This window comes from Euprymna scolopes, chromosome 29 (assembly GCF_053919585.1).
Source record: "Euprymna scolopes isolate OS-2025 chromosome 29, ASM5391958v1, whole genome shotgun sequence".
Classification (NCBI taxonomy): Eukaryota; Metazoa; Mollusca; class Cephalopoda; order Sepiida; family Sepiolidae; genus Euprymna; species Euprymna scolopes.
In genome coordinates, this window is record NC_136510.1 from 52,401,196 (window position 1) to 52,421,251 (window position 20,056).

At 27.5% G+C, this 20,056-nt stretch overlaps 1 protein-coding gene across 11 annotated transcripts in view; it reads right to left on the minus strand.

The window, feature by feature from the left end:
* Nucleotides 1-20,056, minus strand: part of LOC145252653 (suppressor of tumorigenicity 7 protein homolog) — a 292,187-nt gene that overhangs the window by 85,646 nt on the left and 186,485 nt on the right. For 7 of the 11 annotated variants that reach the window (XM_080112408.1, XM_080112414.1, XM_080112412.1 and 4 more), the window contains exon 3: nucleotides 14,154-14,352. In XM_080112408.1, coding sequence (XP_079968534.1) covers nucleotides 14,154-14,352 — 199 coding nt within the window. The remainder of the gene's footprint in view (nucleotides 1-14,153; nucleotides 14,353-20,056) is intronic. The other 4 variants (XM_080112410.1, XM_080112416.1, XM_080112409.1 and 1 more) reach the window with 1 other exon arrangement.

Genomic DNA, 20,056 nt, shown 5'->3' on the forward strand with positions numbered 1-20,056 from the left:
CCGTGACTGGATTATTTATCTTCCACCAGACTATCCATTCACGTGTAATCACCTTTTTCTTCACCATATTCCCTCTGCTTCACTTTTTTGTTATCAAGTAAGATCTTTATATGTTTTACTTGATTCCTCCAGCATTGACAGACGTGTTTTAAATATTCTCTCCAGTGCTTTTTCTTTTAATGATTTGGAATTAATTCCATTTGCGATTTTTTCCAAGGAACTCTGCCTTTTTGGATCATTTTGGACTATTTGAAATTTACCCATTGGATTGGAAATTTTTAATTCGACCGTTTTGGATTTTACCATTCTTGGATTTTTTACCCTCCACCAGACTATCCATTCATGTGAAATCTTTTTATCATTTTTCTTTTACCTCCTATTCCCCTTCCCTCACCCTTTTTTTTAACCAAGTAAGATCTGTGACTTACTTGTAGTTTCATTAAATACTTTTATATGCCAAATCCGATCCCGCATTTTGCTAATTCCTGCCCTTTGATGAGAATGAGAGTATTTCTTTGAAACTCCGCGGGTTAAAGACTATCCACTTATCTTGTGCTTCCATTTTAAAATGAAATAAAATTTAACTCTTTTTCAAGATGTCTATTAACATGTTTTATCAATCATTTGTTCATATATATGAGTATATATATATAATGAGTATATATATAATGAGCACATATATACATATAATGAGTACATATATATATATAATGAGTATATATATATAATGAGTATAACTATATATATAATGAGTATATATATATAATGAGTACATATATATAATGAGTACATATATATAATGAGTACATATATATAATGAGTATATATCTATATATAATGAGTATATATCTATATATAATGAGTATATATCTATATATAATGAATATATCTATATATAATGAATATATCTATATATAATGAATATATCTATATCTATATATATACTCATAGATATACTCATTATATATACATATATAGATATACTCATATATATATAGATATACTCATTATATATATAATGAGTATATCTATATATATATCTATAATGAGTATATCCATATCTATATATATAATGAGTATATCTATATCTATATATATAATGAGTATATCTATATCTATATAATGAGTATATCTATATATATATATATATAATGAGTTTATATATATATATATATAATGAGTATATCTATATATATATATATATATAATGAGTTTATATATATATATATATATAATGAGTTTATATATATATAATGAGTATATCTATATATATATAATGAGTTTATATATATATAATGAGTATATCTATATATATATATATATAATGAGTATATCTATATATATATATAATGAGTATATCTATATATATATATGTATAATGAGTATATATATATATAATGAGTATATCTATATATATATAATGAGTATATATATAATGAGTATATCTATATATATATCTATATATAATGAGTATATCTATATATATATATATATCTATATATAATGAGTATATCTATATATATATATATATAATGAGTATATCTATATATATATATATATAATGAGTATATCTATATATATATATATATATATAATGAGTATATCTATATATATATATATATAATGAGTATATCTATATATATATATATATATATAATGAGTATATCTATATATATATATATATAATGAGTATATCTATATATATATATATCTATATATATATATAATGAGTATATCTATATATATATAATGAGTATATCTATATATATATAATGAGTATATCTATATATATATATATATAATTAGTATATATATAATGAGTATATCTATATATATTATTAGTATATCTATATATATAATTAGTATATCTATATATATAATTAGTATATCTATATATATATATAATTAGTATATCTATATATATATAATTAGTATATATATATATATAATTAGTATATATATATATAATTAGTATGTATATGTATAATGAGTATATATATAGAAAATGAGTATATATATAATGAGTATATATATAATGATTATATATATATTCATTATATATATACTCATTATATATATATACTCATTATATATACTCATCATATATACTCATCATATATATACTCATTATATATATATACTCATTATATATATACTCATTATATATACTCATTACGTATATATACTCATTATATCTATGCATATACTCGTTATATATATACTCATTATATATATACTCATTGTATATATATACTCATTATATATATACTCATTGTATATATATACTCATTATATATATACTCATTGTATATATATACTCATTATATATATATACTCATTATATATATACACTCATTATATATATACACTCATTATATATATATATATACTCATTATATATAGATATATATACTCATTATATATAGATATATATACTCATTATATATACTCATTATATATATATATACTCATTATATATATATACTCATTATATATATATACTCATATATATATATACTCATTATATATATATATACTCATATATATATATACTCATTATATATATATACTCATTATATATATACTCATTATATATATATACTAATTATATATATATATACTCATTATATATATATATACTCATTATATATATATACTCATTATATATATACTCATATATATATACTCATATATATATACTCATTATATATATATACTCATATATATATACTCATATATATATACTCATATATATATACTCATATATATATATACTCATATATATATATATATACTCATATATATATATATATACTCATATATATATATATATACTCATTATATATATATACTCATTATATATATACTCATTATATATATATACTAATTATATATATACTCATTATATATATATATATACTCATTATATATATATACTCATTATATATATACTCATATATATATACTCATATATATATACTCATTATATATATATACTCATATATATATACTCATATATATATACTCATATATATATACTCATATATATATATACTCATATATATATATATATACTCATATATATATATATATATACTCATATATATATATATATACTCATTATATATATACTCATATATATATATATACTCATATATACATATATACTCATATATATATACTCATTATATATATATATACTCATTATATATATATACTCATTATATATATATACTCATTATATATATATACTCATTATATATATATATATATACTCATTATATATATATATACTCATTATATATATATATATACTCATTATATATATATATATACTCATTATATATATATATATATATACTCATTATATATATATATATATATACTCATTATATATATATATATATATACTCATTATATATATATATACTCATTATATATATATATATACTCATTATATATATATATATATATATACTCATTATGTATATATATATATACTCATTATGTATATATATATATACTCATTATGTATATATATATATACTCATTATGTATATATATATATACTCATTATATATATATATATATACTCATTATATATATATATATATATACTCATTATATATATATATATATACTCATTATATATATATATATACTCATTATATATATATATATACTCATTATATATATATATACTCATTATATATATATATATACTCATTATATATATATATACTCATTATATATATATATATATATATATATATATACTCATTATATATATATATATATATATATACTCATTATATATATATATATATATATATATATACTCATTGTATATATATATATATATACTCATTATATATATATATATATATACTCATTATATATATATATATACTCATTATATATATATATATATATACTCATTATATATATATATATATATATATATACTCATTATATATATATATATATACTCATTATATATATATATATATATACTCATTATATATATATATATATATATATACTCATTATATATATATATATATATATACTCATTATATATATACTCATTATATATATATATATATATATATATATATATATATATATATATAAAATGATTAAATCTATATATCTTCAAAAGTGAGAATATTATGTGTGAGGACAAAACTAAACTTAAATTTTTGATGTACAGATTTGAAATTTTTTTATCTACAGATTTTAAATTTTGAATATAAGGTATTCAGACATGTGAAAGACTTTAATGTTTTCATTCAGTAAAAAAGGACTGCTAAAAGGTCAAGATTGAAAAATCTATGCCATGTGGGGTGGGTGTGGGGGTCATTGGATTTTCATCTGTGTCAACTGTTTCAGATCTGCACATGAGGAAATCGTTCAAATGACAGTTCTCTTATGTTAAGACTAAGTAGTTTTGAAAACACTTAAAAATTGTGGGAAGCTGGCCTAACAGTTATCGTACTTGACTCACCGTCTTATGGTTTTGGTTTCAATCTCAGCTAGAATATTTTTATTTTTACTTACAGGAAGTGAACTGTTTAGAAAAAACATAATACTTGCATGTCTAAAAAATGTACCTAATGTAAATGACCTCAGTCCAGAAAGATATATGTGAATGTTTATTTTGCAATGTATGGTGTAGTTTTTTTAATGATCAAGGAGAGGAAAGATCAAGTTTAGTGTAAAAACAGATAGTACACTTTGGTCCTAGCTAAAAAGTCCAGGACATTTGTGACCCCCCCCCAAAAAAAAACAAAAAAAAACATGTTTCTATGTGTTTTGTGTATATACTGTATTATTCACTGCAATAGTTAATAAAACAATAACTTTATCAAACAAAAATATTGTGTTTGTTCTGAAACAAAACTGAAAAAAAAACATGCTGACTTCGTGGGTATATTGTTGTTTAATTAGTTTTGTTTCAATTAGTTTATAGTCTACAATGATGCAAGTTACATCTATGTAAATGTAAATATTAATTGCTGAAATTGCACAGTATAATGTCATTTGTTTTAGAAAACTATACGAAGACCAGCTAATCGACGACTGTTGAAATCTGAACGAATGAATGTAACGCTAGAAAAAATGTGACAGCATTATCATGGGAAGAATGCATATGCTGTTGATGTCGATATGTGACCGTTGGTATGAAACTTTGTAGGTGATTAGACAAAAAATGCATGTAACGATTTTCGGTTAGCAGAATTCCATTTTTAAATTCAATTGATATAATATGTAACCGTTCGGAAATAGTGGAACATTTGCAGAATAATGGATTCACTACTGAACTAATTAACTAATTATTATGAATTTTGTAACAACTGTTAGGGGTAACGATTGTATATTCAGTTTAATTTATCTTTATGCAACAGAGGTAAAAAAAATAAATTGAAGCCCTACGTGAAAATTCAGATGCCTAATTTCTTTGGGGTATTTTAAAGGGTTTTTATAGGAGCTATAAAATGACTATAATCTCCCATTTGAAAATTCAAATATTTTAGATTTGCATTAAATTAAACCCATAGTCATTAGACACCAATTAAGCAAGATTTTCTAAATTTCACTTTCTTCTTAAGAGGCCTTAAGCTTTAAATTTTATACATTTTTGTAATGATTTTGATAAAAATTAGATAAGGATTTTAGGCATAAGCTTATACTTTGATTTTAATCATTGTAAAGGGCACATAAAAATGGTGCCATATTGTTATTCAAGGAATTAAATTTACTTGTTCATATAAACATATTATAAAAAAGTATCAGGACGATTTGCTCCATTTTTATGGTTTATCCATTTTTCAGAAGTGTTTTAATATATTTCTGATCTATCTTATACATTTAAATAAAAATAAATGTATTCAAATCAGCAATATATTCAAATACTTCTCAAGAATGGATAAGCAATTGAATGTAACAAAGTGTTAAAATAAGAAATGTCATTGCCATAAAGCTCTATCTGAAAAGATATTGAATACTTTATATGCACAAAGTCTGTTGGCTTGATTCAATTCTTTTCTAAATTCATATCCGATGGACTTTATTTTAACTTTTTCTTTTTTTTTTTTTTTTTTTTTACTCGTTTTCACCTCAAACAAGGCATATTGCCACCTAGAACATAGGAGGCTGCTATTGGGATCTAATTGAGGACTATGTGGAGAGTTGAGCAGCAAGATGTCTGTTCACATTACATTTAAACAGTAAACTTAGGGAAGCAGGAACAGGGAGAGAATTTGAAAGTCTAGCAGTCCAAGGAAAACTTTTAGAGTAGAAGGCTTTCCGGCATCTAAGGACCTCAATAGTGAAAGGGTGGGATTTTCTTGCTTGTCGGGTTAGTCAGGAGTATTTACATAGAAGGGGCACAAATACTAGGAGTTCATCAGAGCACAATCCATTAAAATACTTGTAGAACAAACACAGGGATGTGATATTACATCCATAGGGCAGTGGTGGGAGCTTGTCTAACAGTGTGGTGCTTATTAGATTTGAGACATTTTTAGACCCTGTCTAAGAGTGAGAAACCAGTGGTAGATGCACCAGTGTAGATGTGACAATACTCCATACATGAGCAAATTGTGGCTTTGTGTCAGAAAAGTTGTTTTTTTTTATGTTATTTACAAGCTGGCTTTACCAACTTGCTATCACTTCATAAAGTTTGCTACTTGAATTTAAAAAGCATGAAAAAGTAAATATAGCATCACTAATGGGAGGAGAGCACGATAGCAAACAAGTCAGCTAGTCACCTTCTCTGAATTCTTGCTTATGCTTCGCTGGTATCTTTCTATGTTAGCAATGTTAGTTTAATTTAATAAATTTAAAGTAATTTATCCTTTTTTTTTTATTAAATCACTTCAACTACTGTTAATATTGATGAAACTATTGCATATATAGAGAAAAATAGAACCTCTAGGAACTTTATAAAATTCAAGTCCAAAAAAAAAAAAATTAAATTTAGCTAAATTTCTAAAATAATTATAAAAAAACATTTGTTTAATTATATTTAGTTATTAAACATTGCTAAGTTAATTAGATAAAAATGATTTGTTGAATTAAGTAAATGTACAAATTGATTTAAGCATAAAATTATTTTAATAATGAAAATAATTACTTCTTCACATGCACAAATTTTGCTTAGTATCAATAAATGTTAACACTAGTTTTAGAAAAGTTTGTGAAAGAAAAAAATGCTCCATTTCACTCTGTTTTTTTTTTTTTTAGATTAACAGATATGAACATTGTGGCTCAGAAATAAACAAGAGTCTCTGCTCCAAGCTTTGAACCTCATATTACCATTTGAATATATTTTAGTACTATAATTTTCAAGTTATATATAAAATGAAAAATAATCTTTGCTATTTATGGAGATTTTGTGCAAAAGTAAACCCTACAGTATTATTGTAGAACCTCTTAATACCACTATTGGATTCTTTGCAAAATTTACTTAATAAAAATTGTTTGATCTGGGCATAAAAAATCGATTTCAATGACATCCTCAGACAGAAAGACCACATTTACATCAGAGGTCATATAATTTCTCATGGGTGCTTTAATTAGATTTAAAAATCACAGAGTTTACATATTCCACAGTTGAAGGCTAAAAATAATTCAAGAAATAATCAGGTTTTATTAACATGAACAAAAGATTGTATTTTTACCACACAAAGAATTGTCAATTGCCATTAGTTTTTTAAAATAGATAATGAAAAGTGTTACATGTAATGTTCACATGTTGATTTCTTAGTAAAACACAAATATATGCCACCTTCTAAAAGTGACACATAACATTCTAAACACTCACTGAATAACACTGCTGGGTCTGGCAAAAGAGGGTTTCTAATAAACATCACAAATCCCTATTTCGGTTACATGTTCAGAAGAGATTTGAACAACAATGCTGAACAATATTTGTTGCTTTATCACTGGTTGTCTCAAGTCTACCAATCTGAACAATCTATATCTTGTTAGAATTGTCTATGCAGATGAGAGACAGGAAGCTGTTAGTTAAGTAAAGATTACAAAGGCTACTAGTGATGGACACCATGTATGTAAACCAACAACTGAAGTGAAAGAGAAGTTTCCTTAGTTATGTTGCGCCCCTAACATCTAAAAAAGCTGTGAATCAGGTTATAAAATGATCCCCTTTTATGAACTGTTTCTCCTAGCTCAGAAGCATTCTAGGTTCAGTGAAAGACTACCTGAGAATGAAAATGAGGTGATCAAAAGCTAATATGGCCAGATTAGGCTACAAAACTAACCCAACCGTCCACGGATGTGAAGTGGAGGGCCATATGATGAAGCATATTGCAATAAAAGTAAATAAACAATACAAAATGCCATTTTTCTTGAGGAATGTGTATATATCTATATATCTATATATATAAAAATCTAATTCTTGGTTTGTTAGTTATTAATAATCTAAATAACCACTGGACCGATTGTTTCGACATTTTAGTATAATATTTTACTGTACCCATGCGTGTTTTTATATATCTCTTTAATTATAACATTATACTTAATTTTTCTTTAATAAATAGGCGGTTTTCTTTGTAATGATGTGCCCATTTTTTTTTTTATTTGGGGACATATATTTATCACTGCATTCCGTCACGTGACATCACTAAAAGGAACTTTTAGTCTCACCATGGCAGGCCATGGTCTCGCTTAATGTAAACAGAATGTGTTTACAATATGGGTAAATTTTAAATGGATTTAATCATGTAATTATTGATAATGTAACCATTCCTCTCAAATATTCATCTAAAAATGGATATTAGCAGCAAATCAACCATTATAGATATCTTTTTACTATTCAGGAAATTAAAGATTCAATTAGATTCCTATTTCAGTCACCTAAATTATTTAGTGTGAAATGATTTTAGGAATTTATATCCAAACCTAAATATTATTTTTACTTAAAAAAAGTAACATTAATACACTAAGTTAGGTAAAATTTGCGGAGAATGTTCTGCTTTACAGTTGTTGTAAAAATGGAACAGAAATTTAAATTTTGTTCCCTTTTAAATCCGGTACATTTTTACATTACGTCCAACTCGTTGTTCACATTCGACATGTCAACTTATAGGTTTTCGGGTATGCTGACAAGGTTAGGGGTGTCTATTCCGAAAGCCGTTCTTAACATGGGGAGGTTGGGGGGGGTCTATTCTGAGAGCCATTCTTAACATGGGTAGATTGTAGTGTTTATTCGTTGTAAACATACCCGACAACCTATAAATGTCGACATTTCCAATGTGAACGGTAAGTTGGACTTATGTAAAAAATAACAAAAAGATATACCAAACTGACTTTTTTTTGTTTAAAAATGGAATTATTTCCCTTTCGTTAATAATTTTTTTTTTTTTTTAAATATTTTGTGTTTTATATATATAAAATACAATTGTTGAATGTTATTCTTTTGATTATATTCGTTTGAGGGGGGGAGCAGAATAAAAAAAAATGATTAAAATGGAGCAAAATTTAAGTTTCCATTCCATTTTTACAACCATAAAACAGCGCATACACCGCAAGTTTTATCGTAAGTTATAAACATCTAAATCTACTTACATTATATTAGAAACCAAGCGACCCATAAAAATCTGGTAGCTGAGTGTCAAATCTGCTTAAAATATTGAAAAAAAAGAAAAGAAAAATAGAACCTCTCCCAAACATACTGGCAATAATTTGGTTTCGTCCTTCCCTGTTTCCAATAAGGGAGATTGATTTACTAGGATTGTTATTAGAAGCTGAGCACTTATTAAAATTATTTAATTGTTGAATTTTTTGCATTTTGGTTAAATTTGTTTGTTTGCAATTGCTGATAGCCTGCTCAAAAAATTGAACAAAAGAAAAAATTAAAAAGAATGGGACTCATGCAGAATTTGACCCCCCCCCCCATCGATTCAAATTATGGTTAGGGTTTGACTGGCAATCACCAGATTCAGCAGAATGTTGTTCAAATGTTGAAACACTAAAATCAACATTTTATTTATTTTTTGCATAATTAATTAATGATGGGAGTATTTTTTTGTTTATTTTCTTAACATCTGTTGACAAAAAAATAATTTGTACATTCTCTTGAAAAAAAAAAAAAAAAAACTTCTCTACTTTCACGTAACTATTTACAGTGTTCATATAAAGCATTCATCTTTTCTTTTTATAATAAAAATTCTGTTTTCAAAAAGAAATGTTTACTGCAAACTTTCTAAAAAAACAAACAAAAAAAACAAAACTTTCACCTAACTAACTAACCTATTGATAATAAAATTGCAAAAAATAAATAAAGTAAATAAACAATACAAAATGCAAATATTCTTGAGGAATGTGTTCCATTTTAACAAACTGAGTCACAGCAATGCATGGCCAGGTACAGCTAGTAATATATAAAAATCGATAGAACATTAACTCATAACTTAAAGCATTCTTTACGACCGAGCTTTGCCGGGCATTCGTGCTAGTTTAAAATAATTTGCTGATCCAACTTTATATAAAACTAGGATACGAGTCTCAGAATGGATGAACAGAACATTTTTTCATCACTTTTATGTCCTCTTATGAAGACTAAAATAAAGATATAATGCTACTAAACCTCATGTTTGGAATCCTTATTTTAATTTTGATCAAAATCCATTACATAATTTATTCTAGAATGTGTTTAAAGCTTAAGGAATCTTAATTGATGTCTAATGATTATGGGTCAAATTCAATGCAAATCTGAAATATTTGAATTTCAAATTAAATGTTGTGCCTATATGCTGACCCCTAAAAAAATTTAAAATGCTCTAAAGAAATTGAAATTTAGGAAATATTAATTGATGTCTAATACTTAATGCTAAAATTTTACAAAAAAAAATCTGAATTTCCATGAAGAGCTTTCACTGCCTCTTTGCATGAAACTAAAGAGATACATGACCCACCTGGCAATAAGAAGTCATGTTCCAAAATTCATAATGATCGATTAATTAGTTTAGGAGTGAATCTTTTATATGTAAATGTATAAATAAACATTTTTAACATGCATTAAAAGGATCTTTTTCTAAAGATTCAAGTTTTTAGTAAAAAAAACTGATTTTGACTATATTTTTTATTTGATGCAAGTGATATAATGGTTATAGATTTTTACCAAAGTTACTAGATTTAATCAACTAAAAAACAAACATCTTTAATAAAAAGGAATTATTCAGAATTTTCATTTCACGTTTGAACCAATTGGATGTTAGATGAAGTAGCTGTTTGTTTTGATTTTGTCATAAGTAAAATCCATAACATTTGATATTATCAACTAGAGATGGAGAGCCAGCTGGGCTTTTATTTGTTTCCCCACTGCAGCAAGATGTGGCACAAGGTTGGAAAGGGAGAAAACCAGCTCCATGAACAAATTTGTTAGCATTCCATTGTAATATGAACATCCCCTTATGCATTCACTGCATCAGTTATGATTGTCTCACTCAGTTGTTGTCTAATCCAGTCAGCATTGCAACAAATGAATTCTCCCTCCAAAACAAAAACAAAAACCACAAGCCCAATTTATAAACAAATGTTTATATTTTGGATATTACAAGTGATACTCACTTTCCCAAGGTTGTAGCATAAGGTGTTTGCCTAATCAGATTGAAATGCATAAGTCTCATTGACACAGTCCTTTACTGAGAACCCCAATGACTAAGCTGCAATGAGAAGCACATTGTCCCAAATGCTCAGCAACCCTCAGGAAAACCAATTACCTGCCTCAAATGTTTAGTTCCAACTCCCTCTTCAGAAAATAACACTGGACATTGCTTATCTCACAAAGATTGATTCCAGCATGACTCTTTCATTCAATGAGCTACTAATTTTTTCAAATAAAGAAAAAAAATCTCTTATGTGGTCAGACTCTGGCCAGAGATATTTCAGTTCTGGGTTCCCTTTTTTGTCCAAAGTGGCCAAGCATATATCACTTGCAAAGTTTGTATGCACCAGCAAAACATCCTGCACAGTGCATTTTACATCAGAAGAGTCTCAGGTGATCAGCCATATACCAACAGCCCTTACAAAAAGAGGAAGTAATGCCTAGAAAGGTGCATCTCCTAGGATCAAGGTGGACCATACATCATCTAGAAAAGAGTCTGATGCTACCAGTTTTCAGATTGATTACCAATCAATGCCTTCATATGAAAACAAGCTAGGGATAAAAATCTCAGATTCTCAAACCTTACAAAAAATTGCCAACTTCCAATTTGTTATTAATCAAATGAACAGGATAAATGAAAATTAAGATTTTTTCGTATCTTATTAGCAATCAGATATAAACAAATAGCAGAATCACATGTTGAATAAAATTGGATACAAGTTCATGGAATCAAAGCACAAGTCTCCTATGATAAACGAATATTTATATAAAGAAAATTTACTAGATTTTTTTACAAATTATACAGAACAATGAAAGCATCAAATATAAAAAGGTAATTGTCAAGAGGGTCAGAAGTTTAAAAATGACATGCAAGGGAAAACGTGGATGAAAAAACAAAGCAAAAATCAGAGACTATATAACTAATTAGCATGCTCGGATCTTACATAATTGTTATAAATGTTAAAATACCACGCATGTAAAATAGAACTCTTGAAAATAGCCAGTGTGCAACAATGGCTATTTGTGTTTCTCTCTGCCTGAAGCTTGTACCTAAGATAAAAATTTAATTAATGACAAACTGCCCACCAACACGCCCCTATGCCAAAACACCCACCAAAGAGATATCTAGCCCAGCAAAACAAACCCAGTGAACTGGCTAAGTAATTTTTCATCTCTTAATCTGCCTCAATAATTGATACCAAAGAATCACAACGGTATTCAACACAATAAAGAGAGGATGAAGAATCTTTTTTGTTTTTTCTTTTTACAAGCTTCAAGCAAACATATACATTATTCGTAACTAAGAAAAAGCAGCAAACTCTCTAGCGTATCACATTGAAAAGGACCAACATTGAAGGGGTAAGATGTAGCAACTTCTGTGATATTTTTTTTTAATAGAAAATTTAGTAGAAATTTTAGTTTCCAAAATAACAATTTTGCATCAGTGAAGTTTCAAATAAAATTTACAGCATGCCCCCACCCCTTACAAAAAAATTGAATTAATTCAATTTTTTTTGTTGCTGATCCAGTGGTATATTGTTAGAAATACATTTTACTTGCATTTTTACCTGTTTACTTTGAAAATAAAATAAATAAAACAATAAAAAAAATGCCAATCATATTTGTATCTAACATTCGACAGGATCAATTACTACAATATTAATTTGTTCTTATTCAAACTTCTAATATTATATTCCCAACGTGGTCGGAAGTATATATAAGTTACTGCAACTGAGCAATTCACACGTGTTAATCTCTATATTAATAAAATAATGCGACCACTTCCTGCCTGGTAGTGTGTGTGTGCGTGTGTACCTCTTACATCAACATAATTTTATATTTATTATTTTATTTACTATGAATCAAATATTCATTAAGATCCAAAAATGTCATTTAAAAAAAACGCAATTTTAAAAAATCTACTGTAAATTAGTCAAACATTTTCATTATTTTTTATAGTTGAAAAAAGAAAAAAAAAAGAATGACTTCAATGACTCTTCGAAATTTGGAAGGAACTCTGAAGTATTCTTAGCAAATCCTCATGTATGAAAAGATTGAAAGTTTTGTAAACTATTTACATTCAATTCTACAAAGATTAAAACTTAACTTAAAAATTAGTTATAGTTTTATAGCAATTTGGTTCAATTAATAATTTAGTTATCAAACGATACTGTAATCAAAATTAACTATCAAAATCCAATTAAAAATAATAATTTGGTAGAAAAAAAAATTAAAAATAAAAAAATAAAAATAAAAAGCAAAACAAAATCGAAGTAAAAAGTCCCTTGGATAACACCAGATAGTTACAGTTAATATTTTATAATTTAATCAATATCTGACTTTTTATAACCATCTGTAACTGGCAAGGATAATACAGAAGATGAGGAGGGTGGGGTGAAGAACAGGAAGTGGGGTAGAAGAAAGAGGTGTGTGTGAACATTAAAGCTGAAAGCAAGCTTCTGCCTGTTTGCCTACCAATGACATTTTGATTTGAAATTAGAGATTTTTGTTTTTCACCTACTTGAATATTTAGTGGAGTACCCACCTGGTACTGATGGTTGTTGACTGCTGTTGGAGCCAGTGTCACTGGAATTAGCATCATTATGGTTACTGTTGTTACTATTACCACTGCTGCCCCCTAGAAGAGGGGAAAGGTGGTTTAAAGAAACTTGTTCAATGAATGATGTACCATATTTTTTAAAGTACCACCATTCAAATATCTGTAAAAGAAATAAAGAAAATCATTAGCTGAAAGTTGTAAGGAATGCATCCAACATGATTAAAAAGCCAGGAAAAATAAGCACCGAAACATATGATTAGTAATTTAAAATGACTACAATAATAAGAAAAATCCAAAGAAATTAAAATACTAAAAACAATGGTATCACGGTTGTTGATGCAATCCTCTACCTGCATAAGAGTCAGATATGTCCTATGATGAAGTACTGCTATCACATCTGAGGAGGCAGCAGTCAGAGCAATCTTTGTTGCATAGACAATTCAAAATGGACTCTGAAAACAAATGTGAATGGTTTCTAATAGCTTACAGCCTTTTCTCACAGAAGGTACATTGGTAGTCTCTTTCTACTCTATCGTTATTTCCATGCAAGGTGTCCAAGTGAGTTCAAATCTCTGGTTCCTCCTTGTAAGTCATTCACAGCAAATACTCCTTTTGCTACTACAAAATATTCCTTCCTCCATGTGCTTAGTATCACGCAGACTTTTTTCAAACAGAGCTTCTTCACAATAGCTTCCTCTTGATGGAACACATTATCATGAAACTGCTTCCCTGAAGATTACATCGTCATCTTCAAATTCAATCTCAATGGATTTCCATTATGAACCATCCCCACAAGTAACCAAACTTAGTCCATTCCTTATCTCCTCACAAGTTTCATCATCTCTCAAATGAATCATTTCAACTCATTTACCCTTATCCTCTAGCGGCATTTGGCCTTGATAAATGGTAAACCATTAGTACAAAAAAGAAAAGAGGGTCATTTTCAGACCTAACATTTAATGTAATTTTTTTCAAATGCTAGATTTCAACATTTTTCTACATTTGCTGATTGAAATCCGAAATAGAAATTTAAACAGTGTGAAATATTTTTTTAACCTGCAATTATATCTCATGAAAACATGATTTAAAGAAAAAAATAAAAATAGGGAATATTTAAACTAAATTTTTTTTTGTTATTTTAATGATTTCAATCTCTTTTACAATCAATCAAACATACAAAAATATGACCATGTCAAGTAATTCCTTGGATATTGGAATGAGATTCAATGTAAATTTAATGCAAACAGGCCCCACAATTTTATTGTAAAACTTATTTAATCAGTATTCAAAGGAAAATTCAATATACTACCATGCTAAAATGAAAATCATTACTGCAACCAAATAATTACAAGATTTATGATATGAACAACATTAGTAAAATAAATGCAAGTGGACAGACAAAAGCTTTCAAATTTGCTATTATGAATGCCAACCATGTTTAATATAACTTTACCAGAGCCCCACCAGCACCATTAATTTAAAGAGTGAAGTGGGTTTTATGTAACAGTAAGCTTTGTGCATAAGTATCCTAAAAGCACATGTTCTATTATACATTCTTACCCTATTACCACCTCCCAGAATGGATTTTATAAGGCAAAAAAACATTTGGAGGAATTAAGTTATAAAGCAGTCAAAACTCTTGTTTGGGAGATACAGAAGAAAACATTGCCTATTTTCCAGCAGGTCGACCTTACTTTATATATTAGGTTAGACAAACTAAGTTCAAATTATTTTATGGGTGTCATTAATTGGCAACTTTTCAGTGAGTGACACACACACACAGATTTTATTTCGTCTATTTGAAAAAAAAAAACCATTTAAAGATATTTCCAATAACTTGTTTTCTTTATTCTAATAAAGAAAGGAATGGGCAATTTGTTGAAGACTGCAAATATGCAAATAATTCATAAGATAATTATAATTCAATTAACTGAAATAAAAATTGTAATTTACGTTTTAAAAGTCTTGAAAATGTTCACGGAAGAATTAATCACTCACATTAGAATTTCAAGATTTGTTTTAGTTTTAAATCTTTATTTTATTTCTGAATTCAATAAATATTCAATTAATAATAATAAAAAATCCATATAAGCAAGAAACATAAAATTGTAGTAAAGAGATAAGAGCATGCAAAAAGTGGTGGTAGTAGAAGGCTTGTTTCTTTGCTCGTTTGCTTCCTGCTACTCTTTGTTTCATGAAGAAAACAATGAACATGAATCAAAAGAAAAAGACTGGATTAAATATTTTTGTTGTGATACGATATTCCAAATCAAGTATTGTTGAAACAAGAACAAGAGTATGGAAAGTCTTAACAGAATAGAGATTTAAATTGAGCCTTGATAGACTTGTTGATAGAAGATCCACAGATCCACACTAAGATGGATTTTATATATTAAAGAAGAAGATATGAAAGTATAAAACAAGACAGCAAACGAATATTGAATACAAATACATCTATGAAAAGTGAGTAAATGTTTGTGGTATATACCACTGGTTAATAGGGACCAAGGTTTCAAAAAATACCATTGTGATACTCAAGAATTCTGGGAATTGTATATATATTATCCCAAGTTATAGGTATTCAAGAGAGAAAACATGAATTTAATGAGGTTATAAGAGTGCTCAATAAAAAAAAGAGCAAGATATATATTTATTGATATAGACAAATTTACATGGTCGTGAATACTGGACATGCTAAGGTTTCGGATAGATGGTTGGTTAAGACCACAAAGTCCTCATCATGCTACATAATAAAGTTTGTCTTTCACAGAAGAAGTGCTGTTCTTAGATTTAAGAATCAGAAGACAAACTTTATCAAGTAGCATAACGAGAACTTGTGGTCTTAACCAACCATCTGTCCGAAACATTAGCATGTCCAATATCGCGACAATGTAAATTTGTTTATATCAATAAAATATATATATATACACACACACATACATACAAGAAAGGTGTACAACTGAAATGTGTAAAAATGGAGATAAATGCATTTCATTACCAGGAATATAAACGATTCTTGGAAAATCAGTTCTGTACTTCTATATACACATGAAAGGTGTATAATTGAATGTATGTAGAAAGCAAGTATGTGCCAATACATGTGTATAATAATAACAGAACAATGTTTTGGGAAAAAATGGCAATGTTTTGGGAAGAAATGTATATATGTAAAATGGTATCTATAATCTTGAATTTGGTAAATGATAAACAGAAACGATATTCCTCATAAAAATATGTCCTAAATATACAAGCATAAAATGAATGAGTTTACCAGGTATCTTCTCGGTTTGGAATTTGGTGAAACATGTCTCCTTAATGCTGGAATCTAAACAGGTTCTTCCTTCTAACACAGAGTGTGACGGGGAGGGGCATTATATGACCAATTGTAATAACCTACCTATACTGATATAGAGAATGGATAAAATTCTTGGAGAGGTATGAATAAGAGGAATCTTGCCCTACTCCAACCATAAGAGCAGATAGTGAACACTGAATTTCCAGAATCAATGGCTCTGAATATTCCACATTTTGCTCAACCAAACCTCATAGAGCCTTAACATATACATAAAATACAGACATCTCATTTGAAGAAAAGAGGTAGAGACAGATTTGAGAGGAGGTAACTCTGGCTTGCTTTTGTTACACTTATTAATACATAAATGAGGATTGTTTGAATTTATAATTTAATGGATAATTTATTCTAAACAGTCTTTTCCAAATTTTGTTTTACTTTTCTCTTACTAACGAGTGTTGCATTACTATCAGTTAACATTTGAATTTTATAAAAAAAAATTGAATTCCTCAATAAAAAGGTTATATAAAAATTTGTTGTGCCTACTCTGCATTGTCTGGGAATGATTTACTTTCATTTTGTTTTGCTTTCCTATCAGTTATTTCAGATGGTTATATCTCTTATTTATATTTGTACTAGCGAGGGGTACCCGGCGTTTCCCGGGTGTTTGGAGGTATGTGTGGTTTTAGGTAAATCAAAACTCCGGGGGGGAAGGGGGGGGTTAAAATAAAAAAAATGTTTTGGTAGGTGAGTATGAGGATCGAACCTGAACCCTTGAGGCAAAGTTGGAAATTAAAGTGTGAAAAAAAAAAAAGTGTGCAACTTTAACCATTGACCCACTGTGAGATACTAACGGAAACACGTTTGAATTTATTTAATTACTTAGATTTGGCAGGTGCACGTTTTAATGACTTAATGAGGTCAACTTTGACTGCGGGATAGTATTTCATTTACTGTGGAAAGCTTTTTTATTTTTGTTTCCCCAAGATGTTGGTGGGGGGGGGGGAATAGCTCCCCTTGTCCAATTTGAATAGCAATTGTTTGATATAAAGAAAATATATTCACGTTGATCAAATCTGATTGCTTTTGGACATTTCCGCCGATAGACGGAAAATACCGCCAGAATTAGTATCGCTTTTATTATAGGAAAAATACTAATCCACATGCGGTGAACGACAAATGTCGAATATTTATCTTCTCGAAGTCGAGCAAATTAAATAGACAGACGAGCTCCATTGTTAACTCTGAGATATTATAATTTCTATGTGATATAAAAAGTTTTAAGTTGCGAGCCAACCGACCGCTTCTCTGAAAAAACCTTTCTTGGACCTACACAAAAAGCGAACATACATACACACATTTTCGCTTTTATATATATAGATGGATGTCATTAAGATGGCATCCATTTTAAAATTCTTCTAAGGTAAATTATTGTTTTTTAAAGAAATTAAAGCAAAATACAATTTCTTGTTAAGAACATTGACTAATGTTTTTCTGAAAGATTGTCAAACCAAACATTGGTATTTTACAAAGAGTTATTAACTACAAAAATAGACACACTTTACTTTATATATTAGATGAAAATGACAAACTAGTCTTTTCCATAAAAATCTATCATGCTTTCAACAACAATAATTATGATGGTAATATTGGTGGTGGTACTTGAAATGTAGACACAAATTTAATGGGGTGGGGTGGGTATAAACAAGATCAAATATTTGAACACACCCTTAATGCTCTTCAGTTTATCTTCCAGTATGCAAAAATTAACTATCCATGTCTGAGGTTAGAGCCAGCCAAGTGTGTCAAACAGCTCAGTAGTTTTTCTTCACAAAAAAAAATAAAAAAAAATAAAGAAATATGTCTTCTTACCTAATACAGTCTTTTCTCCCCCCATGTCATAATTGGATAATTGAGTGCCCTCAAAAAAAACAAAAACAAACATCCTTTACTATAAAAAAGATAAAAACTTGTTTGTCACGCCAAAACCATGTTTGGTTCAGTAATGGGAGAGTCAGAGTTAATCTGTACCAATAGCTACAATGATCTCACAAGTATGCAACCTACAAAAAATCTGGAAAGTTCAATTTTCTAGGTCAAACTTTCAGCTTTCCAACCATTTTTCTCTGCATGAATTTATATTTTCAGACAATGATGAGTAAAATTGAAAATACAGAATCAGAAATGTTCAGAAAATTATATAAAAACTGTAACAATAATAAATTCAGCTCAATTTGTTTCTTGAAGATTAAATATGACTTACCTGCTCTCATTTTTTAAAATCTACCAAAAGGAAAATTTTTGGAATCAAATTGATAACTTTATTATAACAAAAGATCTGTATGGTGTTGGGCAAACTACATATGTTAAACTTATCCAGTGGCACAGGTGAGTTAACAGAGGAGGAACAATTTCATAAACAGTCTATGAGCTTGACTGTACTTGAAAGTACTGTATTTGTGTGTGGTTAGATAGTTTATAAGGAATAGACAGAGGGTTCAATTATGTTTGGAAGAGTATAATATATTTATTATGGGTAATGCTACAGAGCGAAATTTTTCATGGTTATATT